General features: G+C 45.2%; 1 protein-coding gene across 1 annotated transcript in view; it reads right to left on the minus strand.

Annotated features, from left to right (window-relative positions):
- Window positions 1–27,887, minus strand: part of STIP1 (stress induced phosphoprotein 1) — a 1,768,405-nt gene that overhangs the window by 1,668,637 nt on the left and 71,881 nt on the right. The window contains exon 2 of the mRNA XM_044075368.1: window positions 8,523–8,732. Within this exon, the coding sequence (XP_043931303.1) occupies window positions 8,523–8,732 (210 nt within the window). The remainder of the gene's footprint in view (window positions 1–8,522; window positions 8,733–27,887) is intronic.

The raw sequence follows: 27,887 nt of genomic DNA on the forward strand, positions 1-27,887 counted from the left end.
AGGCCTGCGAATCAGAAGGAGCGGGTATCAGGGGCTGCGAAAGAGCCTCACTGAGTACTGGTGAACTGGCGACTGGCTTAGAAGAGTCGTCGGCAATTTTGGACCTCGGTGGCCTGTCTTTATCGCTGCGTTTTTTTTAGGAATCCTGATAGTCGGATGGCTAACAGATGACATTTCTGGATAATCAAACAGAGAACTGAAAAATATGGAGACAAAAATATACAGACGATGGATAGTGCGCTGATTAAATAAAGCACAAAACAGACAGCAAGGTACGTCGTGATCAGGGCCTAGGCAAGGAATACAGTACGAATGAAAATCTTTAAGAGGTATTGGCTTTCCACAAGTAATACAATTAACTTTTACCAACATCGGAAAGGAGCAAGAAATAAAGAGTTTCCCCAACGGGGTACTTACCTTTTAGTTTAAGACTTAGATTCTGAAACTCAGGAGTCGGCCGTCCGGCACTTGCGAACTGCTTCTGCTTCGGGCACTGCACGGCAAGAAAGACTGATGTAATGGCATCGACTGCATGCTTCATATCCCCGACGACCTGACGTCATGGAAGAAAGGACAGTAACCGATGCAGGACCCAAGACTTAGTTAACCAGGCCGAATGAGGGCAACCTGCAAGCAGATTACCCAAATGTAGGGACTGCAACAGTGAAACACTAAGAACATTCCATCTGTCCTGGGTAATGAGTTCCCAGTTTTTTGCCTGCAGAGCAAGCTTTCCCCCTAAAGGAGCAGTCAGTTGAGAAATGCTTGAAAGTTTTAAAGTTAAGTCATTGAGACAGCTTACCATGAGGGGAAGTCTTACTACTCCCTGATTTGGAAGTGGGAGCCCCCCACTGCTTAGTCCTGTGCGTACCCTGGGACTGAAGCCTTGGTGTTCTGCTGGTTCTGGGTTTGAACTGAGAAGGCCTGGAAGAGGCAGGAAACGACCAATTTTTTTTGAGGGCCAATGCCTACTAAATCTAGGAAGCTGCACTTATAAGAAATCTAACAGTTTGCATAAGTTTAGCTTTTTCCTCCATCTTTTTAAGAACTTCTTCTGCTTTGTCGCCAACAGGCAGTTCTGATTTAAAGGAGCACCCAGCAATTTAGTTTTAACATGATCTGGCAAAGATTGCTCCTTAAGCCATGCATGCCTTCTAAGTACAGACCCGGTGAAAGCAGCCCTGCAAGATGCCTCTAGTGAATCGAAACCACATTGCAAAGTGTGTTTTCCAACCTGTTCAGCAGAATACATTAAATCCTGTAAATCCTTATTTTCAGCACAATGAGGAATCATCATTTTCTGTTTAAGCAATCCAATAATATGCTGCTGATACTTTAACATATGAAACTGGCAATTTAAGGCCCTGATGGCCAAGGTTGCAGAGGTGTATACCTTCTTACCCCATCTACCCAGAGCCCTGGAATCTATCAGAGGGGGTAGAATTTTTGGCAGTAGTAGCCTTAATGCCCTTGGGTCCCTGTGAAATGGTCTCCGGGTCCGCAGTAGGATTTTTAAAAAGGAACTTAAGAGAATCAGGAACCCTGTAATATCTATCAGGTTTTCTGGGAGCACGAGGTAGAGAATCAGAGGCCAAGCTAGATTCCGAAAAGGCATCAACAATGTCCAGCACAGGAGGGATAGCTAAAGGCCTGTGCTGGGGAAGGAGTAAGACATCTCTAAGCCTCTTTTTAGAATCAGAGTAATCCTGGCTTTCCCAGTGAAAATGTTCCCCAAGAGTATGTAAGGTTTCACTAAAAGAAAAACCTCCCGGGGGTGAAGCAGAGGGAATAGAGTCCTCTGCATCAGAATCCTCATAGGTAGATTAGGGTAAATCCTGGTCATCATAGGAGACAGAAATTTCAGAATCCTGGTCAGAAGTATCATAAGCAAATTCAGTCCTACATCTTGGAGGAGAAAGGTTGGCCTCCCCTGATTAAAGTAATAAGGTCTTCAACCATTCTTATTTGTTTTTTAGGCATAGAGGCCTGACCATGCGGTCTGGGCGTCTGTTTCCTAGGCATGGTTTGAGTTTTAGGCCTAAAAGAAGATGGCGTCAGTTTACTAGCAAGTCAGTAGGCCTGAACACACCCTCAGAAGCAGTTGCCTGCACAGCGGCTCCGGACCCATCCAAGGTAGAGACATCTGCAGGTTCCACAGTTAAAGCATCTCGCAGCATACCAGACTCCGAATGGGTCTCAGTAGAGGCCTGCGAATCTGAAGTAGCGGGTATCAGAGGCTGCGAAAATGCCCGAGTACCGGCGAACTGGTGACTAGCTTAGGAGAAGCGTCGTCGGCAGCTTTGGACCCAGGTGGCCCGTCTGTCTTTATTTTGCTTTTTTTCGAAATGTCAGTAGTCGGGTAGCTTACCAAAGACATATCTGGATAATTGAACAGAGTACCAAAAGATTTAGAAGCGAAAATGTACCGGCGGCGAATAGTTAGTGGTTTAAATAAGGCACAAAACTGACAGCGAGGTACGTCGTGGTCAGGCAAGGAATACAGTACGAATGAAAATCTTTATGAGGTATTTACTTTCCACAAGAAAGCAATTGACTTTTACTGACATCGGTAAAGAGCAAGAAAAGGTTTCCCCAACAGGGTACTTAGCTTTAGTTGAATTCTGAAAGTCAAAAACGAAAATTTCAGGAGTCGGCCGACCGACACTTGTGAACTGCTTCTGCTTTGGGCACTGCACAGCAAGAAAAGACAGATGTAATGGTGTCGGCTGCATGCTTTATACCCCTGACTACCTGACATCACAGAAGATGAGACCGCAACCGACGCAGGACCCAAGACTTTAATAATCAGGCCGACTGAGGGCTACTGCAAGCAGATAACCCAAATGTGATGACTGCAACAGTGAAACACTAACATTGTAGCAGTCTATGAACGTCCAATGAATGCAGGCAGTATTCTCCCTTGTTTGAAGGAAAAAATACAGGGAGCTCAATGGACTGATTAATAGAGAAGTCGAAAACCATCTTGGGAAGAAAAGATGAATTAGTACGAAGTGATACTCTGTCCTTATGGAAGATCAGGTAGGGGCTCTTGATGCATAAGGCTTGTAACTCAGAAATCCATCTGGCTGAAGTGACCGCCACCAAAAACAAAGATTTCCATGACAGGAATTTTAGATTACAAGTTGCAGCCAGCTCAAAAGGGAGTAGAGAGAGCGACTGGAGAACCTGGGAGAGATTCCATGCCTCCACAGGCTAACTGATAGGAGGTCTGCTATGGAAATTTCCCTCGAGAAAAAGTCTTACCAAGGCAGGTGGAAATGAGAGACTCCATCTGAACCATTATGGAAACTGGAAATCGCTGCTAAATGGACTCCAATGGTGGAAGCTGATGACCCATTGTCAAACAACTCAGAAAGATAGTGAAGAACAGCAGCTATGGGGGCTGAAAAAAGAATTTAGCATCCAATGTGACCACATAAGGAATCTTTTCCATTTGTCTCTGTAAAGTTTTCTGGTGGATGGTTTATGGGAGGCCAGAATAATATCTCGAACAGATGAGGAAAGTGTTTCCTGGCTGGCAACTAACGGAAGTGGAGAAGCCAAGCTGTCAGCTTGAGTGGATAGATTCGGGGGAAGTCAGCCCTTGTGGGTGAAATATTAGATCCTGACGAGTGTCTAAAATCCAAGGAGGTTCTAACAGGCGAGGTCAGAGGAAGGAAAACCACACATGATGAGGCCAGAAAGGGGCAATGAAGATTACTTTGCATCTCAACTGAATAGTTTTCCTTAGAAATAGGGGAATCTGATGATAAGCATAGAGGAGACCCACAGGCCAATCATGAGTCAAAGTGTCTCTCTGTGACTCCCCGTCTGGGGGAAGAGAGGGCTAAATAGCTGCTGCATTTTTTGTTTGATAGGGAAGCAAAAAGATCACAGCAAGGCTGGGCCCCAACGGCTGAAGCTTTCTGCAGTCACGTTCGGGTCGAGACCACTTGTGTGGACGGAGGATGAATCTGCTCAGTCTGTCTGCAATCATGTTGGAGCTCCCCAGGACATGGGTTGCAACAGAAAGCAGTTGGAAGTCATCGCCCAATGCCAAGTTCTCATGGCCTCGTGACATAGGGTGTAGGATTTGGTCCCTCCCTGTTTATGTACCAGACGACGGACATATTGTCTGACTGGATTGCAATTGTCCCCGATGGAAGGAGCGGATAAAGTGCCTGCAACACTAACAGCACCATCATCTCCAGGACACTGATATGCAACTTGACCTCCAAGCTGGATCACGTTCCTTGGATTTACTTTCCCTGGTGGCCCCCCACCCTATCAGGGAAGCATCTGTGGTCACCGTGGCGTTGAGGTGGGGAGTCTGGAAGGGGCGAAACCAAAGATGTTCGTCTGTTCTCATCCACCAGAGGAGATCTTGTTTGCAGGAGTTGGTGATGAGGTCCTGTGAAGCTCAGGGATGAAGACTGGATACCCACTGGGACAAAAAAGGAGCCATTGTAGTAGTCACATATGCAATCTGGCTAGGGGAACAATTGGGCTGGCTGCTGCCATGGACCCCAGAGCCTGTAGAACTTCCCTTGCAGACACCTTCCTTCGACAGAGTATCACTTGTACTTGTAACCTTAATCTCTGAAGTATGAGGAGAGAGAGACTTGACTTGAGTGTTGAATACTGCCCCTATAAATTCCAACTGCTGGGTGGGATGAATGTTGGATTTTTCCCAGTGTAAGGTGATGCCTAGGAACTCCGCTAGGGTGTTGTGGAGGGCCCTGACCAGTAGGCGTTTGGTGGGGGTGGAGAGGAGCCAATTGTCTGGCTACTGAAACACCTGGAATCCCTTAAGTCTCAGATGAGCAGTCACCACTGCTAGGCATTTCGTGAACACTCTAGGGGCCATCGAGAGACCGAATGGCAGGGCTCTGAATTGTAATGAACGGCTCCCAGTCGAAAGCGAAGGAGACTACTGGAGCACTTGTCCATTTTTATGTGGTAATACGCATCCCGGAGATTTATCGAGCACATCCAGACACCCTCCCAAAGAAATGGGAGAATGGATTGTATCGTGATCATGCAGAATTTGGTCTGAACTACTGACTTGTTTAGTTGGCTGAGATACAGAATGGGCCTCCAGTCCCCTGTCTTTTCTGGCACCAAAAAGAATCTTGAGTAAAACCCGGATCCGCACTGGTCTGGTCTGGGGGGGGGGGGATGGGGCTTGCTGGATGACTTGTTTTATACACAGCTTTGCTATTTCTGAAGCTGCCTCTTCCCTTTGACTGGGAAGAAAATCGGGAAGGGATTTTGGGGGTCTTGGATAAGATATTCGATATTAGAGGGATGTAGTAACCTCTGGAAATTATTCTCTGCACCCACTGATCATTTGTAATAGAGTGCCAGGCAGCTTGGTGCAGAGAGAAACAAGCCCAGACTGCTTCCAGAGGAAAGCAATTGGGCAACGCTTCAAGAGTGCCGATACGGTTGTTTGGAGAAGGAATCCCTGGAGTCCTGATTTTGGGGAGCCCTCTGCCCTGAAAGAGGCATCTTCCATTATTGGAACCCCATCTACCTCTGGGGGAGTCCTCACCACATGCAATACAGAAAGGGCCTTGAGATTTTGTATGCCACATCTTTCCACTTCTCTGGTTCCTGGAAAAGGAGCCCTGAGACTTGGAAAAACGTAGGCCAACGGCAGACAAGGTTTTTCCATCCTGCTCGCACCTGACTAGTGTGTCCTTCACTTTAGACAAGAATAAAGCTGACTATTCAATAGGGGTGTTTAAAAGGGAACGCTTGGGAGTCTGCAAGGTCACAAATGCGCATCCAGGCATGGCATCTCACCTACACCTGTACCCGCAGCTCTAGCCACCCCTTCAGTTGCGTGGGACAGCAACCTCATGGACGAGTTGGAAATAGACTCTAGGGTGGCAAGCTGGGAAGCAACTTTGGAACCCTCGCGGGTCAAAGTTTCAGACGGAGCAAGTGACCGATGAGATCTCTTTGGAGACTCGTAAACTGCGCCAAAAATTTCAGAGACCTAACAGCAAAGGTCGCTAAAGCAAAAACTCTCTTCCCTAATCTGTCCACTGCCCGGGACTCTGTTGGGTGGGTGGACAGCAGGACATTCCTCTGCAAGGTCCTTTTTCGTGGCAGCCATCACCATAGCGTCTATTGGTAAGCCTCTAGACCAATGAGGCTGATCCTGTGGAGGGGACATTATTCTGTCTGATCTCCGGGGAATGGCCTAGACAGATTCAGGGTTCTTCCAAACCCGCTGCACGATGAGCTTGACTAACTCATCGGCGGGGGGGGGGGTCATCCAAGCACCCAAGACGTAGAGGGCCAAGACCTGAAAGCCTGCAGGAATACGGATTCCTCCGAAGGGTTGAAGGGCTTCCAGTCACCCCTCTGCCTCAAAATTTCCAGGATGTCTCCAGAGGAGACATCAGACGGCGACTGTGGGGACCCTTCCCCATCATCGTAGTCCATATCTTCAGTGAGGGACTCCTCCAGGGAGTCCATGTGTTTGCTCTTACACATCAGTTTCCAAGGGAGTTCTTCGATGGAAGCATCCGAAGAAGACTCAGAAAGGGGGTTACCCTGTACAGGGGTTTTCTGGGGCTTGCGCTCTCGTTGTCCTGCTGGGATTGGCCTGTGATAGCTGCATCACAGAAGGAGCTGGGGGGGGGGGGGGGGGGGAGGTCTGACTGAGGAGGAATTGCTTCCCGAAACAAGCACCCTTCTCCATCACCCGGAAGGCAGGCCCACCTGAAGAGGAATGGGAGCCCAGAACAGAGGAAGACCATCTCTGAAACAGAGTCATGGCCCGCTCCCGGGTATGGAGCCTCAAGCAAAACCAGGGCAGGAGTCACCCTCTGATCCGAAGACAGAGCCGGCAAAACAACTGGAGCAGTACCGGGAACACAGTGGGTTCCACCCCACCCCAAGTATGAGACTGAGGAAGGGTTGGTTCCAAAGGAACCAACACCCAAAGGGGCCTCGGAGCCTCACACAAGTTAACTGCTGGCGCAGAGGAAAGGAATTCTCCTGCAGATGTCGGAGCTATGGGCCTCAGAACGGAAGGGTCTAAGGGAGGAGAATATGAGGGAGTTGCAGGGGCAATGGACCCAAAACCCGGAGTGGGGTGGGTTCTAGGAAAATCTGTAATCCCCTTGGCTGTCAGCAGCTGATCAAAGAGGCGCATCACATCCAACTCAGACAGGCTCCTGGTGGACCTTACTAGCATACCCGAGGGGGAGTTGGGTCGGTCCAAAAAGGGGCTAAAGGCTTGTCCAGCAAACTGATCCAAAGACAGGGAGTACTGGGTCCGTGGTGTAGCAAAAGTCAGCACAGAGAATTCCAGTTCAGAAACAGGCAAGAGTGGGATTACTGGTGCAGAGAGCGGGCTTGGAGCCAAAGCAATAGCCAGAGTGGAAGTCATTATTGGCTCCAAAGAGGTTGTCGGTACAGATCTCAAAACAGAGATGGGGGATGTCAGTACCGAGGTAATGGTAGGCAATATGGTCAGAGCGAAAACCACGGTAGGAACCTTAACAGTCTGTGCAGAGAGCGGCGCCGACTAGGAAGTCATGACAATTTTCTGTAGAGACCACTGCAGCTGAGCTTAGAGCAGAGGTGGTCAGAACCGAGGAGGCAATCCTGTGCTCCATGGAAGTCTCATGGGCCTTATGCTTATGAGGCTTGCCCCAATCACCGGCCGGTGAAGAGGGGTCAGAACGAGGACGTTTTTTGTCCATAGATGGAGGGATTGAGACAGACGCAGAAACAGCCTCAGAAAAAGGAGGAGAAGGAAGCAGGCCTTTGAGAATTTGTTTATTCCTTCTTTCATTCAGCGTCCGCTGACTGAAACTAGCACAAATGTCACAGGGAGGTTTCACACAAGTGTGGAACCCCCAAACAGTATACATATTCCTCATGTAGATCACTATTCAGGAGTTTACCATTGCAGGAAGAGCCATGCTTAAACCTCGAAGTCCCTTTCTTTTAGACATACCACAATAAAACAACACAATAACTAATTAGAGTAAGGAAAGGAAGGTAAGAGAGAGAGAGAGAGAAGAAATACCAACGATGGTATTCAGAATACCACAAGGGTAAAAAGGGGGTTTACCAATGATGGTACAAAAAAGGGATACCCGTGGGTAGAGCTGAATAAGATATCAAGAAACAGAAGCGTTAGAGAGAAAAAACTCACAAAATACTATAAATTTTGAAAAACGCAATACTTGGCTGGAGAGCTCGTTGAAACGCTGCTATATGGCTGCGCGGCAAACGAGATCTGAACTGGGAGATGGGCAATGTGGGTAGCAGCTTAGCTAGAGAGGTTTTTGGTGTATGCGTTCTTGGTATTAGGCGGGCTTGGAACTGAACCCATCAGTGATGAGTAGGAAGAAGATTAACAACTTCAGATGCTAAGGCTGCTGCTGCAGCAGGAGTGATAGATATGATGAACAAAGTGACATCTTGCCATTCATATAACACAATGCTGGTGGACAGCAACAATATACCAACACAAGTTACACTTTTAAAGTTACCTTTCCCCAGTCAGGTTTTAACTCTACGGTTCGGCAGCCATCTTCATATGCTTTTTGATATTCTCCTTTCTTTGCATATGCTGCAGACCTGTTGCTATAAAGAACATGGTTCTTTGGATCGAGCTTAATTCCTTCAGAGTAGTACTTCACAGCTTCATCAAGGTTTCCTGCACTTAGTGCTTTGTTTCCCTTCTCCTTTAACTCATTTACCTAAAATGTATTACAAAAAAAAAAAAAAAAAACACTGAGAACAGCACCTAATAAAAGAACTCAAGCAAGGATTACTAACAAAAAAACAAAAAGAATTTTAACACTTCCACAAAAGATAAACTCCCTATAACTGTACGGATGACAATGAGCAATACACATATTGCTACATAGCAGCCAGATAAATATTTCTTACCCCCAAACGACCTCCTTGCAGCCAACCATCAGCTCCTTTTCTCATTCACAGGGACTACTTAGCCTTCCCCAGAGGTTCAACTCGACCCACACCTGTGGCTGGTGAGGAGATGCACTGCTGCCAGGATGTGCACCCTAACCCCCACCATTCTGTGACACTAACTGCACAAAAGAAACTTCCACTTTCACACCAAAAAGTTTCTGTATGCATCCAAACACTGTGTGAAAATAGAAGTTATTTTGCAGCATTTAAAAACAAAATAAAGGGGAAGTATTCTTCCTAACACAGAAGACTAAACATGCACAGTCCCGTGTTATTGGCATTAAATATTAATGTGGAGGCAGGAGGCAGTTATGTCACTTTGGGCTCTAGCTCTAATTATGCTGGATTAACATGGGTAAATAATTTTTAATGGTTATGTAACTGACAAACTGTTTACTGAAACTGTAAGAGGTCACCGGCCTGGTAATCTGGAGTGGTGGCAATTTACTACGTTAGGCCAGGACAAAAGCCTGTAAATGTTGGAGAATATGACTAGACTTTTTGGAAATTAATGTGCGTGTGTTTGGCAGTTTATCTGAAATACACTTGCTGCAGGGAAATGAACACTGGAAGGCAATGAAGTCCAGAGACAATAGACAAGAGGTCTGGGGGCTAGTTCAAAAATGTGTACCAAATGGCAACAATGCACATTTCCAGAATGCATTTGTGTCCAAGCTGAACTGCGCAAGTTACTCAGGGACTCTAACTGGTATGCTTTCTTTATGCTTCAACGGAGAGTCACACCATTCATTCGAAAACATATCATACCCCTGGTGTCAGAGTTTAAAAGTATGAAACTTCATGCAGTGGAGCAGACCTCAAACACTGTAGCCCAGATCCACCATGAACAATGCTACTTGAAAGCAATTTTAGCAGCAGGTTTTCCTCCATACACAGACATGTCTCAGTCTGCACTCCCCAACGCAACCAGTTTAAAACATTAAACCCATGAAAACCCTGTTATTATACCCAGCACAAATTAAGAGGACAACTGGTAACAGCATCAGATTCACACAGAGACTAATAGAATACCCACATAGAAAGAAAGAATAAGGGAAGGATCAGTGAGGTAACACCTAAACATTTTTATTCAAAGGTGAGCTGCTGAAAGGATTATATAAGTGAAAGTAACAGCCCCTATTAGCAAACCCTTGACACAAGATACAAAAACTAAGAAAACAATGCTGAAATAACCCTTCAGCCAAGTTAATTTTTCTGTTCATATTTCCCTGGAAATGTAAGAAGGGTCAGGAATAAGTAAAGTATTTCACAGAATCCACTATGCCACATCACTTTTCTTCTGTTAAGCAGTGGCATCTATAACCACCAAACGCCTCGACGTATCTCCCTATACAGGTTTATTCATCCCCCTTTATCAATCCAAAGGGGACCAAAAAGAAAGGACAACCCAAAAGCTCATATTACAACAAATGTCAATGAGTCTACAGAAATACCAAACACTCCTACAGGACCCTGCAATAGGACTCCCAATTACATCCTGGCACACACAAGCCTGTATTGTGCCACTTAGTCCTTCTACTCACCAACAAGCATCTCTAAACAACCGTAACTGGACCCAGCAGGTCAACCTGATGTACAACAACTCATTGTGAACCTTCCTCTACCATTTTTCTTAAAGACGTGTTCCTTACATCAGTAAGGATGAAAAAAATCACAGTAAATTTAGAAGGATTATGAAAGCATATTTAGCTACAGCACCTCCCCTTGCAAAGGGACACAGACCATTACATTTCCATGCTTGCTACAGTAGTAAGAAGCTTCATTCCTTAAATCCAGAAATACATACAATAAACTGCCTTAAAATAGTGCAACATGCGACAATCAAATTATATCACAAATATAAAAACTGTACTAGACAGATTTATTAGCAGAGTTTACATGACAGCTTTCTGTTTGCACTGATCAGTAGTACAGACTGGCAACTGCTTTGGAGTGGCTTTGTCGTGGTCAACTTGTACTACTGTGAAATGGAGACTAAGGTTTAAAATTAGTGGGGGGGGGGCAGACCTTGTTTTTTTTTTCCAACTCTGTGACAAAATGACATGGACATCTGGGATCAAGGCAGTTGGAGTTGCTGAATAAAAAAAAGTAGCAATGGATGATACCTAAAGCATTCTGTAATTGCTTGCCTGCTTACAACTGAAAAAAAAAAAATTTTAAACACATATGTGAGCTGACAACCTAAGTATCTGATTAGACAGCATGAATGTCTGGAAGTTCTGCACTGTGACAAGTTATTTGCTACAACACATCTGGTCCAATATGTACTTTAAGACAGAACTAAAGCCACAAGCTTTCAGTTGCCTCAGAATAAAAGACTTTACCACTCTAACTACCCCCCCTTCATTTATAGACAATGCTCTGCCACCTGGCTTTGTCTCCAAATCTGTTGCACCATTCTAATATGGAACAGAAACGCTCAGGAGGGGAGACCGCTAGACTACGCTGGCAATGAGAAAAGGCTGAAAGTAACTGATCTACTTATCCAGATTCATTGCTATGTTAAAGTCCAGAACTTTCTCCTCTGGGGTAAAATGGTCCATCCCCAGGAACATTAGAGGAGGCTCAAATTTATCCTCCCCAGGGTGTCACAATATGGGAACTTCTGTCTTATTTTATAACACATTAAAGAAATATATTTTTAAATAAATGATAGCATTTCATGCAGTATGCACAAGTTATTCACTTACCATGTTAGACAAGGAACAGATGGTTCAACCTGTGGTTTATCAGATCAGTCCCAGATCTGATGCCAGCCTTCTCAGAAATTTTGATTTCACAGCTCTGCCTCCTTTGCTTAAAATTCACTGCCCACCCCATCCGCCACATTTCAAGTTTACCCCTCACACTACTCCTAGGAGATGCAGAACTTTAGAAATGTAATCTAAGACCCAAAAATGGGACACCCCAATAGCTCAACCATCTGATCATGTACAAGACATATTCCTTCTAGAAGGGGGATAGAAAAGAAGGAGAACTGAACCAGAGAGAGCTGCTCATTATCATCATAGTACATAATTTTCGTACCCCATGTTGTCTTTTCAGTCCGGCTTCAATCTGTGGGACAAAGTCCCCAGAAACATCAACCCAGGGAAGCCCTAGGAAAGAACATTTCACAGAAAAGTGGAACAAAGACCCGAGACCAAGACTGTACATCCAATTTGTAAGGGGAAACATGAGTGCTAGACCAAGTAGCAACAGCACAAATGTCAGCAAGACAGACTGGAGAAAAAAAAAAGTTGCAACTGCACTTGATTTTGCTTATAAAGGACCTTTTCTCAAGCTGTACACAAAAATGTAGATATAACCAAGACGCTATTAGGATAAGATCACTTTAGGATACAGCCTTGTCCAGCCTGGTCCTGGAGGAACAAAAAGCTGCACTGCCTTTCCAAATGTTTTGGTTCAATCCAAATTCACCAACATTCAGGCATTGTAACAAATATTCCCCCATATCATTAAAATTTGAAAAAACAGGTAAATTAAAGAGCTGATTTAAAGAAGATTCTGAAGCTACTATGGGCAAAAAAAAAGATTAGTCTTGAAAGTAACCCTCTCCTTATGCAAACTTTAATGAGGGAGGATACAGGGTAATGCATGCAGCTAAGAAACTAGTCTTGCAGAGGTAACTACCATCGGGGGGGGGTCCAAGATTGTAACTTTCAAGGGGAATGGATGCTAAAAGTTCAAAGGGTGGGCTAGCCAGCAGCATCAATGGCAGATCTCAAGAGGGAACAGGATCCCAAAATGGTGGTTGTAACAACAAAAAAGTATCCTTCAAGAAAGCTTTACAGATCTTCAGGCAGCCAAGGGAATATTATTCTGCCAATGTAAAAGCTAGACATGGTGGTAAGCTGGACTTTAATAAAAAAAAAAGTTAGACTGGAAAATATTTCCAAATAGCATCAAGCAGGGCTGAAAAGGGGTCTAGAACATTAGATGAAGTCCAAGCAGCAAAACATATCCATTTACTAGCATAAAATCTTTTCATGTAGAAGGTTTCTGAGAAGATGACAGAATGTTGATAACTGTCGGAGATCCTGGGATTCTTGATCATTGGAACTGAAAAAAAACAAACATGTGGTTAACCTCAGGGTGTGAAGGGTGTGTAGAGAAATCACCTCTGGATAGGTAATCAGCCCCAGAGTGGGGTCTAGCACCCAAAGTAGGCAACAAGGGTGAAGCCACAGGAAGGGAACCAGACCTGCAAGGGTCAGACTGGGATAATATCAGTCGCTCTGCAAACTGCTTTCTGGAGAAATAGTTGGATAAGCATATAGGAGACCCAGAGACATAGTATACAGAACAATAGATATCAATAACTGTGCCACAGGTAGAACCAGATGGGGAAAACTGCTGCAGTTTGTGTTGGGGGGGGGGGGGGCAAAGAGTACCCAACTACTGGAAAATCTGAGCAGCTACTTCTGGATTCAGGGACCACATATAATAGGAGGTCATTCCTTCAACTGTCTGTCAAGATATTGGACTTTCTGGGATGTGCATTGCAGTCAAACTGCTGAGAGGAGACTGACCACTACCACACATTCACTGCTTCCTGAAAAGAGGGTCAGATCATGTTCCCACCTGTTTAAGCAGCAAACCACAGTCATTATCCATCTGGACTGCAATCACATCCTAAAAGGCCTGCTAAACTAAGAGGACCACTCATTTCCTCCAAGGCCAAGCTACACATCAATGTTTTGGAAGACCACATTCCCTGGACCATTTTCCTATGAAATGCCCCACCTCAGGAGAGGTGCAACCATAGTGACAGTGATCGGAGGTTGGGGAAGAATGAAAGGTTGCCCGGCAGTGACAAGATGGGACTCCTGCCATCATCTGAACCAAGCCTTACAACAGTTTATATTACCAACCAGAAAATCCATGGAATGAGCCAAGTACAACCAATGAGATGTTAATGTCCACCGCAGGACCCTCATATGGTACAAGACAATAAATCGATGTCATTGTGTGTCCATGAAGCCTCTGCTCAGAGAGACTATGACCTGGGGATTACAGTTATGCTATTTATCGGAGTGATCTACTGAATGGCAGCCTATAAACTCGGACTTCTGCACCAGCTTCGCACTACTTTTCCTAGTTCACCATGACTCCTTATTCCAGTTGCCTGTCCATAGGAGTCCCAAGCTTTGACAAGTGATGTTCTCATGGAAGCAGTAAGAAGAAATCATCCAGGTACAGGAAAACCTAGACCCCCTGCAGCCACAGCCCCGCTTCCACGAGACCAAGGGGCAACACTCTAAACTGACAATGGACAATGCCTCCCAGGCAAAAATCTCCTGGACTGACTCAATCTTTATATGATGGCAATCATACTTAAATGACCCTGACCTTTAGTAGCATCCTGCCCTCACCAAGAATGATACCTCAGTATAAAGAAAAAATGATCAATTTCAACAACTGGCTAAGCTTCTGGTGTCATTCAAAGTGGATCCAGCGTCTGTCAGCCTGGGACGACATGCTCGACAAGCCACGTTGCTTCGCAAGAGACTGCTTGCTCCTGCCACCCTTTGGTTTTTGAATATTGGCCAAGGCTCTTGCTGCCCCCATAGTGCCTTTTTTAGGCAAGGCTCAAAATTCAAACCCACCTCCGTAAACAGCACAAGTAAAAAACTGAGGGTTATGCTACTCAACGCCAGGATTTTAAATCTCAAAATGCATGCGCTCGAAGCACTACTAAGTATGGAGAATGTCGACATCTGTGCAGTAACTGAAACCTGGTTCAAGGCTCCAGAGAGCACTCCAACACTACTGGGCTACAACTCCTACCACACATTTCAGCCACAGAACACGGACCGAAACACAAAAGGAGGGGGTGGATCCATATTCATCAAGGATACCCACACCTCCAGGTTAGTGGCGCAGCATGATACCTCTTGAGATCATCCATGTGCAACTAACATCGGGCAAATCTGCAATGCCAATTGTGGCCTTCTACAGATCACCCTCCATGACCCAGGACCATCACTCCACCTTTCTGGAGACACTGGAAAACATGAAGGTCCTACAGAACACCCTGATCTTGGGAGATTTCAATTACCCTACCATTAACTGGGAAAACTACTTGAGTACAAACTCCCACACTTGGCGCTTCCTGGAGTTTATCAACTCAAATGCCCTGGATCAGCTGGTAAACTCCCCTACCAGAGGCCACAACATATTGGACCTGGTCATCACCAACATGGGCGACAGGTGCTCCATACTGGAGGTCAACCCGTCACTGGTTAGATCAGACCATAAACTAACCACCCTGGATGTCTACACCCCCAACCAAGGAAACCACAGTGAAAAACTTTTCTAAAGCAAACTTCACCTTACGTAAGGCAGAGGTGGTAAGTTTCACAGCCCACACACTTAAGGATAACACTGCCCAAGATGCCGAATCCTTTACAACTGCACTCTATGAGCACCTACAGGGATGCATGGATCGTGCCATCCCTAGCAAAACCAAGACTCACTCCTTAAGAGAAGGAAACCAGTCTGGTGGATTCCTGCCATAAACAGGTTATACAACAAAAGGAGGAAACTAGTTAAAAAAAAAAAGCGCAAATCCCAAGGAGACATCCCTGATCAGTATCAATAAGAAACTACAGTCCCTCATAAAATCATCCAAGGCTAATTTCAAAAGAAAAATAGCCAAGGATTCGAAAGATAACCACAAAGCCTTGTTTAGCCAAGTCAAAAATTTAAGTGGCAGCTCACAGATATGCTTGGAGATAGTGCAAAATAGCACAAAATATACTGAACCTACTGATATTGCCAACATACTGGCAGATAGATTCAGTGCAAACTTAACCTCCCTCTCACCTTCAAAAGGGCCCACAACAATACCAGAAAAGTGTAGTGTCCCGAAAATCACAGAAGCACAGGTGAAAACAGCACTTTCAAAAGCCAAAAACACAGCATCAATGGGGCCAGATGGTGTCCCAGGCTGCGTCTTGCACGAACTACAGAACAAAACTAACCCCCCACCTAAACAGGCTGTTCAACCTCAGCCTCTCCACAGGCTATGTGCCCATAGAATGGCACACAGCAATGGTTATTCCACTCCACAAAGGAGGAGTCACAACTGACCCTGGTAACTATCGCCCCATATGCCTGACTAGCCTGGTCTGCAAGGCTATGGAGCACATCACACTTGACAAGACCCAGTTCGGCTTTAAGGGTAGATCATGCCTACTAAACCTGGTTGACTTCGAGACAGTTACCAAGGACATAGAAGAGGGAAAGATGGTTCACACAGCCTACCTTGATCTCGCCAAGGCATTCGACACCATTCCTCACTCGGGTATTATAGAAAAACTCACCAGCCTGAACATAAACCCCTATGTCACAAGATGGGTTGCCAACTGGCTTACAGACTGAACTCACATGGTAAGAATAGCGGGCTCCAGGTCTGACTCTAAACCAGTCACAAGTGGTGTCCCACAAGGCTCAGTTCTGGGACCCCTACTGTTCGGCATATATTTCTCAGAAGTACAGGCAAACACAGGAGGACTATGGCTAACCAAGTTAGCAGATGACTGCAAACTGGGAGCCATAATGGACTCTCCGGCTGACATGGACATCCTCCAAAAAGGCCTTACTGAGACAGGCACCTGGTGTCAAAGTCATGGCCTCAAGCTAAATACCAAAAAATACATAGTCATCCTGTTTGGGGAAAAACAAAACATCCACGAATTACCACATAGGCGGCAGCCCCCTTAATACAGAAGAGGTAATAAAGAGATCTGGGGACCCAGGCAGATAGTAACCTCTCCTTTGACAATTATATTTTGCCAAAGTAGTTAGGAAATACTTCTATGTGGTCCATCTAATTACTAAGGGGTTTGCATCTAGAAATAGAGAGGTTATAGTGGCCCTCTACACGTCACTCATCAGACCCATCATAGAGTACAATGCCCCATTTGGGATGTACCTCACAAGACACTTCCAACAGCTTGAAAGACCACAAAAGCACCTCACCAAGAGGATTACTGGCCTCAAACATATGTCCTATGCAGCCCGATTGAAAAAACTCCAGCTGTACTCAGTGGTATATCGCTTACTCAGAGGTGATCTCTGCCTGACTTACAAAGCCATGTCCAACTCAGAATTGATGGACATGCTCCACCTAAAGAAATCCACAAGGCAACCAAAAAACAGACTCTTACATGAAAGGGGTTTCTGCAGTCCCAGAAATGGGTGATTTTGGGGTAACCCACCCATTTGTCAAGGTCGGTGTACTCAGGAGATTCTTGATTCTTCGAGGGGAATCCATGTGCTTCCTCTTACATTACTATGTACCTACAGAACAGGAGAATCCAGGGAGATTTAGCAGGGGGAGGGGCTTGGAGGCTCAGATGCGTCAGCTGTCCTCAAGCCAGCTGAAATGCATCTGCAAGTCCATACCAATGAGAAGGGAACAGGACGTTACTGCCAACCAATCTCTAAAGAAACATATTTCTATGACACTGAAAGCCAAAGCCAAGGCCAGATGGCCAGAACAGATACTCCTCGGACCAAAGGATTTGAGTGAGACACTGGTATCTAATGCTGACAACCTGCTCAGACACCAAAACTGGAGCAGAACTGTCAAGTGCCAATGTCCGGAGAGGAAGGGATGACTCCAGAGTCAACCCCTGCCCAAGAACGATAGCCCCAAACTCTCAGCTCAGAAGCAATCCTGACTCAGACTCTACCACACTGGAGCAGACAGCAAAGCAACCAGATCCACAAATCCCAGAGCCAAAATGTCCAGAAAAGGAAAAGATTGATCTGAACTCTCTGGCAGGAAGGAGCCCTAGTGTGGCCTGCAAAAAAAAAAAAAAAAAAAAAAAAAATCACATCAGCTGTTCCAAACCAGAAGACTTCAAAACTCCCAGAAAGGGAAGAAGGAGCAGACGAAGCAACTGAAGGCAGCTTTGACACCTTTGTATTGGTACTAACATCAAACCACTAAAGGTCAGATCCATACTGGGTATGGTTGAGACTCAGGAGAGATTTTTCCAAGTTACAAGAGGAAAAAGGGGTGTGCAACCTGCCTTAACCAGCCCCATCATTAAAAAAAAGGAGGTAAGAATACTAAAGGTAGGGACGAGTGACTTCCCAAACACCGGTAAAGTTGACTAGACCCATCAGGGCTGGCCAACTCTGGCACCAAGGGAACTGGGCTGGATGTCGGTGAACCTTCTTCTGATCAGAAGCTACTCGCTTGCTGCCCACCTCTCTCTTTAGCCCAATATTTTTGGTACTTCCTATCCCAGTCAGTCATTAAAGTCAGGCTTCTTTCAAGGTTACAGGCAAGCCCTTTAGCATGAGTTTCACTCTGTGCTTGGTAAGCATCAGAATTCCAAAACCAATACTGCACTCTGCATCAAAGTGAGACAAGCAGAGGCAGTAAACACATCTATCATGAGCGTCCTGAGGGGAAAGGTTATGGCCACAAGCTATGCACTTCTTGAAGCCTCTCCCCTCTCTTTTCTATATCCAGATAGTAAAAAAACCACAACACAACACACACCGCATTACCAGACAAACACCTACAGACCTGCTCTCTACCTACCCATCTACCCAAAATCCTAACAACTAACCTAGAGCTATAAAAAAGAACTATGTAATTTTTTTTAAAATAAGTAAATGAAAATAGACAGCAAACATGCAGGAATGCCCATATACGCCACATGTACTGACTAACCTACCACAGTACACAGAAGGAAAAAATATAGGCTGGCTACCAACACTAACCTCAACACCTACCTACAGTAAACCCCAAAGGAGATAAAAATAAAAAAGCTCTAAAATTCTGATGGGGGGGGGGGGGGGGGGATAGAGACTGAGCTCAATTGTGTTGCAGTATTTCAAGGCAGCAAATGAGACCAGAGGTTGATTGAGGGGGCGGGAGGCAGGTTATCCTGCATACAGGAGGTGGAGCTGTGGAACTGAAGTCACAGAAACATGGCAACTGATCCAAATTACCCACAGTTTCAAGCAAGACAGAAAAGACACTGTCTATACAAGTGCAAGAAAATAAAAAAAAAATGCTACATAAAATAGTTCAATTCCTGCCTTTAACATTTCACTCATCATCCTGATCATTATTCTACATGTACTGTGCACAGAAATTCCATTTATTTCTATGTGACTGGAGCCTTCCCGTTTATAAAAGGTACTGCCTCTCCAGTTATTTACTTTACAGCATATTTTTCTTACTTTACAGTATTCACCACTTCGGTTGCAGCTGGTTTAAATTTCAGTTGTGATTTTCCAGCATTTTTTGGGGGGTCATCAATAACTTATGAAGGGCTTACTATGTCTGGGCAAGTCAGACCCCATACCCTACTCCAAGGAATACATTTTCTTTGCTAAAACATTAACTCCAACATTTTTGATAAAGTAAACTGCACAGAATTTTTAAAACCTGTCAACTCACACACTCATTACATTAACAAACATGTTAACATCTCTACTCCCTCCTCACGTCCATCTCTCTCCTATCATCCGGCCATCTGGTCAAAGTAATTCTGCAACATTTAGAACCCAGCTTTTATTAGAGAAAAAAAAAAAAAAACTCCTCATCTTCATCACCTTGAGGGCAAAGTCCCAACTTTTCTTACTGGGTGGTTCCTCCTAGATGCATACTCCTTAATTGCAACAGAACTCAAGAATGATCCAGTTTATAGGGTCTTACACTCAGTGATACTCACAGCAGCTGCAGAAGTATTACCAAAGGATGCATCCATGGCTTAGTTCTGGTGTTACTCCAGGGGCATCCAATATCTACCAGCATGGGAGGAACAAGGTTAACAGACCACTTTGCTTTGCCAAGGATGGTTTGCACCAATATTCACTGGGCTTTCAGATATTGGCTAAAACTTTATCCATCCGCCTTACAGCTATTTTAGGCAAAATCAAAGGACAAAAACTACTTACACGGCGCGAAAAAAAAAAAAAAAAAGTTTTTGCTCAATTCTAGGAACATAAACAAGAAACTCCACACCCTACAAGTTCTCCTCACACTACAGAACGTAGACATATGCGCTGGTACCAAGACCTAGTTTAAAGATGCAGAAAGTACTCTAGCAGTGGAAAGCTACAGTGCTTTCCACACATATGGACCACCAGCAGTAGACAGGCGGTACAAATGGAGGTGTCTGATCTACGTTAACAGCAATTACAACTCTAGGTTGCAGAAACAGGATGGATGCCCTGGAGTACATCCACATGCAAGTCTCAACAGACCAGGTTCCCTACCCATGTCATGGCCAGCTACAGGACACCCTCTAACTCGCAAAGCTCAAAACTCTAAACTTGGATATACTAGAAGCACTCTCCATCCAAATACCCTATTCATGGGAGACTTAACCTACCCCTCTGTGACTGAATTGGAGGCAGTGAACCTTTCCCAGTCTATAAAGTTTCCTGGACTATCCCAACACGTAAACACCATGGACCAGACTGTGCACTCTTCAAACCAGAGGATACAACACATTGGACCTAGTAATCAGCAGCATGGGAGCATGCTGACCCCTGTCCCCCCCCCAAAAAAAAAAGTTTCACAATACTACACAGATTGCTTTAAGGTCTCATCTCTGTACTCAGTCTCCTACAGGATATCAAGAGGCAGTCTGTCTACCATACAAGGCATCCTCAGATTCATCTCTAACTGATCACATGCGCATCTCCAAGAAAAACACCACCAGAAACTCTAGATCCAAGTACCTGAACTGTGTCTGCAATAAACACAACCTGTTACAGGGAACCAATGTGCCAATGCTGTGGAATAAGCTTCCTATCTACATGTAGCAGAGTTCAATCACCAACCTTATTCAAAAGGAGCCTTAATCACTGTATTGGAAAAATCATGAACTCACCCCTAGCCTGATCCCCATGTCTGGTGGGCAGATGACAACAGTAAGCAAATTAATCCACAACTTACACATATCCCTTAGCTACCTCTTACTAACCCTACTTCACTACATAGGCATTCAAGGATCTCCGGGACAAAACGGAGTGGGGTTGCATGGCTAGACTTGTAAAGACCCTGGTGATTAGCCTGGTATAAACCTATAAAACACAAAAGTTAGTTGCTTCTTTGACAAGAAAATTGAATACATGGGGGGGGGGGGCAATTACAGTCAGCTTGGAACTGCCACACAGATAATACAAAATGCTTGGAATCCTAATAGACTATACTCAATTTGGCAAAATGTAATTTCCTACGAACTTCTTTGCAATGCAACAAATATTCACATTTATTTGCGAGGGAAAAAAAAAAAAAAAAAAAAAGAGTTAACTGGTTATGGTTAATCTCTGCTTCCAATTTAAGCATAAAATAAGAATTTGTCCTCAGAGACACACGGCAAGGAGAATTTACACAAAGTCTGCAACTTTAAAATCAGTTCACTTGAAGAAATGTCAAAAAGAAAGTACTCGGACTCAACTCTAGTGGAAGCTGGTGAGTCCAGTTTGCCAAAAGGAAATGGATTCCAAATCAGGGACAAAAAAGTACACCTCAAAAAAAAAAACAGTAACGTACTTCCAGAAAAAGCAGATTACCAAGCATTTGCACCTTAGTGAAAAACGAGATGGCTACAAGGAGAACTCAGAGCTAAATGTGCCCCCTCCCCAATTTTTTTTTTTTGGGGGGGGGTCTAAAACGACTGCCTTTTCCCCCACACACCAACACTTTCAGTATTTGATTATAATCCCTGAAAGGGAAAATTACCTTTTCCCTTTTTAGGGCGAAAAAGGTTAAAAATATCACTAACAACTGTTTAGAGGCAGCAGACGGGCCAAACAGAACAATTGACACCTCATGGAAAGGTTTGAAATAAATCAAGCAATATTTTTCATAAACAGAAGCAACACCTCTGGATACAACTTTTAACAACACTTTAAAGATGGTGTTTGGTCACATCAGAAACTGACAAAATTAGGTGTTAAAATTAACAGTTTGCCTTTATGTTCACAAAAGAAAATTATTATTTTTTTTTTTTAAATATACGAACTTGGTAATTCCACCTTCTGAAGACTAAATCATCAGAAAGACATCCAGTCCCGACTGTATCAAACACTTTCCCATCATGAAAAGGGAAACTGGGCAGCATTGACAAAATAATCAGAAGTAAATAGCATAGGATTAAAAAAAATAAAAAGATGGGAATAAAGTCTCAAATACTATGCATAATTTAACCAGACTTAGGGAGAAATGTGGTGGACCGCCAGGTACACTATAAGCTGCTATCAAAAAAGTACAGTTGTGTACACGTACCATAAATGTAAATGTTAGAGTGTATTCACTATTGCAGTCATCACATTTCTGTTATCCCTGCCAGGGCAGCCATCAGCCAGACCAAATACCAGAGGCTTAGTATTTCTCCGTCTGTTGCTGTCGCTTCAGGAATGACGTCAGGTTGTCAGTAGTATAAAGTAAGCAGCCAATGCCATTACATCGGTTTTTCTTTCCCTAACCGGTCAGGAGACCCCAAGTGGGAGCCAGGCTCTGCTGGAAGAACCCCACCAGTAGAAAGTAAATACCAATATGTCCCTTGTAAGGGAAGAGAAGAAAGAGGGGGATGGAGAGAGAGAGAAACCAGGACTGCAACAGTTAACACTCAAGTATCTACATTTATGTCAAGTGTACACAACTGTACTATGTTCTTCGTGTTTCACAGTTGCAGTCATCACATTTGGGTAGATTCCCAAAGCTGAGGAAATGGGTGGAGGCAGTAAAGAAAACTAGGGGCTCATGCTATGATGTCCTGCAAGACGGCAGAGGCAAACCCTGCCCTGGATTTGGATAAGATAGGCAGGTGGTAATGTTTGGTAAAGGTGTGAACAGATGTCCAGGTGGCAGCCTCCAGGATGTCCCTGGTGGGGACTCCTCTGAGGAAAGCTGCAGAGGTGGAGGCTGCTCTGGTGGGATTGAGTCCTGACCCCTTGTGGGGAGGATTTTATAGTGTTGTTTATAGCAAAAATGGATGCAATGTGCTATCCATTTGGAAATGGTTTGGAGGTGGCTTTGCCCTCTGCCCCTGCAGCAAAGCTAACCAGCAACTGATCAGACTTTGATGGATTTAGTCCTGTCTAGATTGACTATGAGCCGTCTGTGCACATCTAGAGTGCAGGATCCTTTCCCCCCTTTTTCTGTGGATTTGGAAAAAAAAGTGGGCAAATGAATGGATTGGTTGAGAGCCACACTTGACACTACCTTGTGCATGAAGGATGGGTTAGTCCTGAGGATACCCTGTCAGCATGGAAGATGAAGGGTTCCACAGCCATTAGTGCTTGCAGCTTGGAGACCCTTTTGGCTGAAGTGATGGCCAGAATGAAAGCAGTCTTCCAGGAGAGAAATTTTAGCTCTGCCAAAGAGGTTGGTTCGAAGGGGGCAGGGTGAGCTTTTCCAACACAAAGTTAAAAGTCCCAAGCTGGGGTTGGTGCTCTTCTGGGTGGCCTCAAGTTGCTAGCCCCTCTTAGGAACCGTTTGATGAAAGGGTTTGAGAAAAGGAACTGCTCAGTGGGAGAATCAGCAGAGATAGTAGAGGCATGAATTTTAATAGAGGGAAAAAAAAAAAGGGAAAAAGAAAAAAAAGAAGAGAGGCCACTATGTTGCAGGTCAGCTAGGTAATCCAGGATTAGAGGGAGGGAGAGCTGTGCTGTATTGGCTCCCTTCGCCTGAATCCAGGTACAGAACCTTTTCCATTTGTCAACATAAGACTTCAATGCTAAGACATCTGGCCTCACGTATAACGTCGAGAACCTGTTTACTGAGGCTGGCAGATTGATCGGGGGTTAGGGAATAAGCCAAGCTGCCAAACTGAGTGTCTCTAATTGGGGATGCATGAATTCCCCTTCCCACTGGATCAGGAGGTTTGGAATCTGAGAAAGATGCCATGGTGACAGTGGGGACATGCTGCACAGCAAGGGGTACCAGTGCTGGCGAGGCCAGTCTGGAGCTATAAAAGACTAGTCCTTGTTTTTTTCTCCTTTATTTTAAGCAGTACCCTGGAATGAGAGGTAGTAGAGGAAAGGCATAGACCGATAGATCGACCCAGGGGAAGGACAGGACATCCACTTTCCAAGCCATGCAATGATGCTCCCTGGTGCAGAACTTGGAGATTATGGTTGGTGTGGAAGGCAAAGAGGTAGACCTTCAGGGTGCCCCATTTCTGAGTTATTAGGGTGAAGGTTCTTCTGTTTAGCTGCCACCCGTGTGGGTCCAGACATCTTCTGGTCTGCCAGAGTTTTGATAGAACCTGGTAGGAATTGTGCTGACATGTGGAGCTGCATGGCAGAGGCTGTGTGCCAAAGGGTCATGGCCAGCCTGCATAGAGGGTAGGAGGGAGTCCCTCCCTGCTTGTTGATACATCACATCACAGTGGTGTTGTCGGTTTTGATCAGGAGAGCCCCTGGGGAGAGAAAGGGCTTGAAAGCTATCAAGGCGTGCTGGACAGCCATCATCTCTTTTTGGTTGACGTGGAGATGGATTTGCTGTGGGCTCCATTGGCCCTGTATGCACCTGCCATCCAAGTGTACACCCCAGGCATAGTCTGAGGAGTCTGTGGTGAGGGTCTGGGTGATGGGGGTTGGTGAAAAAGGTAGCCCCTTGTTGTGGGAGCATGCTGTTGCCCACCAAAGAAAGAGTCTCCAAGTCTTGAGAGTGTTGACACCAAAGGCTTTTTAGGTACCATAAAAGTTTCCTCATATACAGTCTGGCATATGGAATGAGTAGAATGCAAGATGCCATGAACCCCAGAGCTTGCAAAATTTTCCTTGCAGATGACTGTGGTTTGGTGGCTAGTTGAGAGAAGTAGACTGGTCAGGAAAGTTTGCTTTTGTGGTGTAAGGAATACCATCTGGGATGCTGTGTCCAGGCTTGCACCCAGGAATATAATCCTTTGGGTGGGTACCAATTTGGATTTCTTTTCATTGATTGTGTACTCTAGGGTGGTTAGTAGGGACTTTACAAAGGCCAGGTGCTTGAGCAGTGCTGTCTGCCTGAATTAAGCAGTTGTTTAAGTAAGGGTAAATCTGGATATTCCTTTGTCTGCAAAAGGCAGTGGCCAGAGCCAGACAATTTGTGAAAAGTCTGGGAGCAGTAAATACGCCAAAGGGAAGCGCAGAGAACTGAAAGTGCTGAGACCCTGTCCTGAAAAAAGAGATTTCCTGCATGATTCCCCGATAGGAATGTGGAGGTAGGCCTCTTTTAGGTCTAGGGTGGCTAGACCAACATCCTTGGAAAGCATGGGTAGCAGCTGCTGGAGGGTGAGCATTCTGAATTTTGGGATCACCGGGAAGGTGTTTATAATGGATAGAGCAAGGATGGGGCCCCAGGTGCCCTCGTTTCTGGGTACCAGAAAAAGTCTGGAGTAGAAACCTTGGCCTTTCTGTTCTGCAGGAATGTGCTCTACTGCCCTCAGAGCAGAGAAAGGATTTGCTTTTGCGCCTCTGCCCACTGGTTTGGAGGTAGATCTGGGAACCCTTTTGGAGTTGGAAGGGTGTCTAAAGAAAACAAGCATCCCTGGGACACAATGATGAGAAACCAGTGGTCGTTGGTAATGGTGGCCCAGGTGCTTGAACGAAAGAAGAGTTTTCCTCCTAGGGGTAAGTGAAGGTGGGCAGAGGGAGGGGGTGGGGGAGGTGAAACATGCGAGTTCTTACCATAAGGGGGTGGCTTAGAACTCCCTGATTTTGAAGTGGAGGTAGTCCACTTCTTAGATCTCTGCATTCCCTGTGGTTGCTGTCTGGGGGGGGGGGGGGGGAGAGGGGGGCTGAACTAGCCGGGTGGGAGCAGGAAAGGACCAGTGCTTGGTGGGACAATGCCTGCTGAACCTGTGTGGCTGGACCTGTAAGAAATCCTTAAGTGTCTGCATAGATTTTGCTTTTTCTTCCATCTTTAAGACCTTTTCTGCCTTAGTACCAAATAAGTTGTCTTTCTGCAAAGGGGCATCCAACAATTTAGATTTGACATGGTCTGGCAAGGGCTGTTCCTTAAGCCATGCGTGCCTTCTAAGGACAGAGCCGGTGACTGCTGCTCTGCAAGAAACTTCTATGGCATCAAGACCACAGTACAAGGTGTGCTTAGTTACTTGACTTGCAGAATGCTTTAACTCTTGTAATATTTAGATTCTGCACAAGCAGCAAAGGAAGACTTTTGTTTGAGGAGTTCCAGGGTATGTTGCTGAAATTTTTATAGTGTATCGAACTGACAAATAGTGCTCTGATAGCAAGAGTAGCAGAGGTGTATACTTTTTTACCCCATCTGTCTAGTGCTTGGGAATCCCTATCTGAGGGGGGTGGGATTCTTGAGGTTGCTTTAATTCCTTTAGGCCCCTGAGAAATTACCTTAGAGTCAACAGTAAAATTTTTAAAAAGAAATTTGAGAGCCAAGGACTATGTAGTACATGTATGGTTTGCTGGGTGTAGGAGGGAGGGTGTCAAGGAGTCACACTGGATTCCAGGAAAACATCCTCCACAATATCCAGGACTGGGGGGGGGGGGGGCAAGGGTCTGTGCTGTGGAAGATCCAAGAACTGCCCCCCCCCCAGCGTTTCTTTAGACTAAGGGTAGTCCTGACTCTCCCATTGGAAATGCTCCCTTAAGGTATGAAGGGTCTCCCCAAAGGAAAAATCCTCTGGGGGAGAGGCTGAAAGAATGGAATCCTCTGCATCAGAATCCTCATAAGTAGGGGCTGCATGTCTTCATATTTCAGATGCATCAGTGTCATCTGACTCTTGTTCAGACAAAACTACAGGGGACATATCTTTCCTTTTGGAGGGAGTAGCTTGGCTTCCCCTGATCAGCATAAGGTATTCCGCCATTTTAAAGCATTTCAGATTGAGGCAAGGAAACAGGTGCCAGAGATTGGGTCAGTTTCTTCTGTGTGGTCTATACCCTAAGCCTAAGAAACTCAGTAGTTTTCAAAAGAACGGTAGTTACGAAAGGCATTGGTTTGTGTCGCAAACCGGTGGTGCGAAGGACTTCCTCGGAAGCCAGTGCCTGCTCAGCAGCTCCGGACCTATTCCAAGGTAGAGACAACTGCAGGAACCTTAGTCGAAGTTTTGCAGCATAGCAGACTTCAAAAGGGTCTCTGTAGCAGCCTGCGAATCCAGAGAAGGAGGCAACAAGGACTGCGAAAGCACCTCACCGAGGACCGGAGAACTGATTACTAGCTTAACGGGAGCATCGTCAGTAGGTTTCGACCTGTGCAGTCTGTCTTGGTCTATCTTTTTTTCAGAGGATCTGCTGTCAGATGGGTTACCGAAGCTGTATCGGAGTTAGAGGACTGCAAGCAAAAATATCTAGCTACAATAAGGGCCAAATGACTGATGGTTCTGACGTTTAACAAAGCACAAAAGCGACAGCAGGGGACGTCGTGGTCTGGGCCTAAGCAAGTGACGCAGTAAGAATGAACGTCTCGGTGTGGTATTTGCTTTCCACAGGCAAGACAACTGTTAACTTTTTCTGACATCGGTTAGTGCAAGAAAAAAAGGATCCTCAACAGGGTACTTAGCTTTGTAAGACTTCAACTTCTGGCACTAGTATGAACTGTTTCTGCTTCAGACTCCACAGCAAGAAAGACAGACTCATGTAATGGCATTGGTTGCCTTACTTTATACTAATGACAACCTGACGTCAGTCCTGAAGCGACAGCAACTGACGCAGAAATACTAAGCCTCTGGTATTCGGGCCGGCTGAGGGCTACCCTGGCAGGGATAACCCAAAATGTGATGACTGCAACAGTGAAACACGAATATCATCATCGGAGATAAATGAAAGTTGAGGAAAATCCAGTTGCAACAAACCATAAAAACTTCTGGTCGGGAGATACGGAGTTAGTCAGTTCCAACTGAAAAAAGAAGTTATGTCCTTACCATAACGTTCCATGTGGAGTGTTC

The sequence above is a fragment of the Protopterus annectens genome, chromosome 6.part1 (genome assembly GCF_019279795.1).
Source record: "Protopterus annectens isolate FY-2018-M chromosome 6.part1, PAN1.0, whole genome shotgun sequence".
NCBI classification, from domain to species: domain Eukaryota; kingdom Metazoa; phylum Chordata; order Ceratodontiformes; family Protopteridae; genus Protopterus; species Protopterus annectens.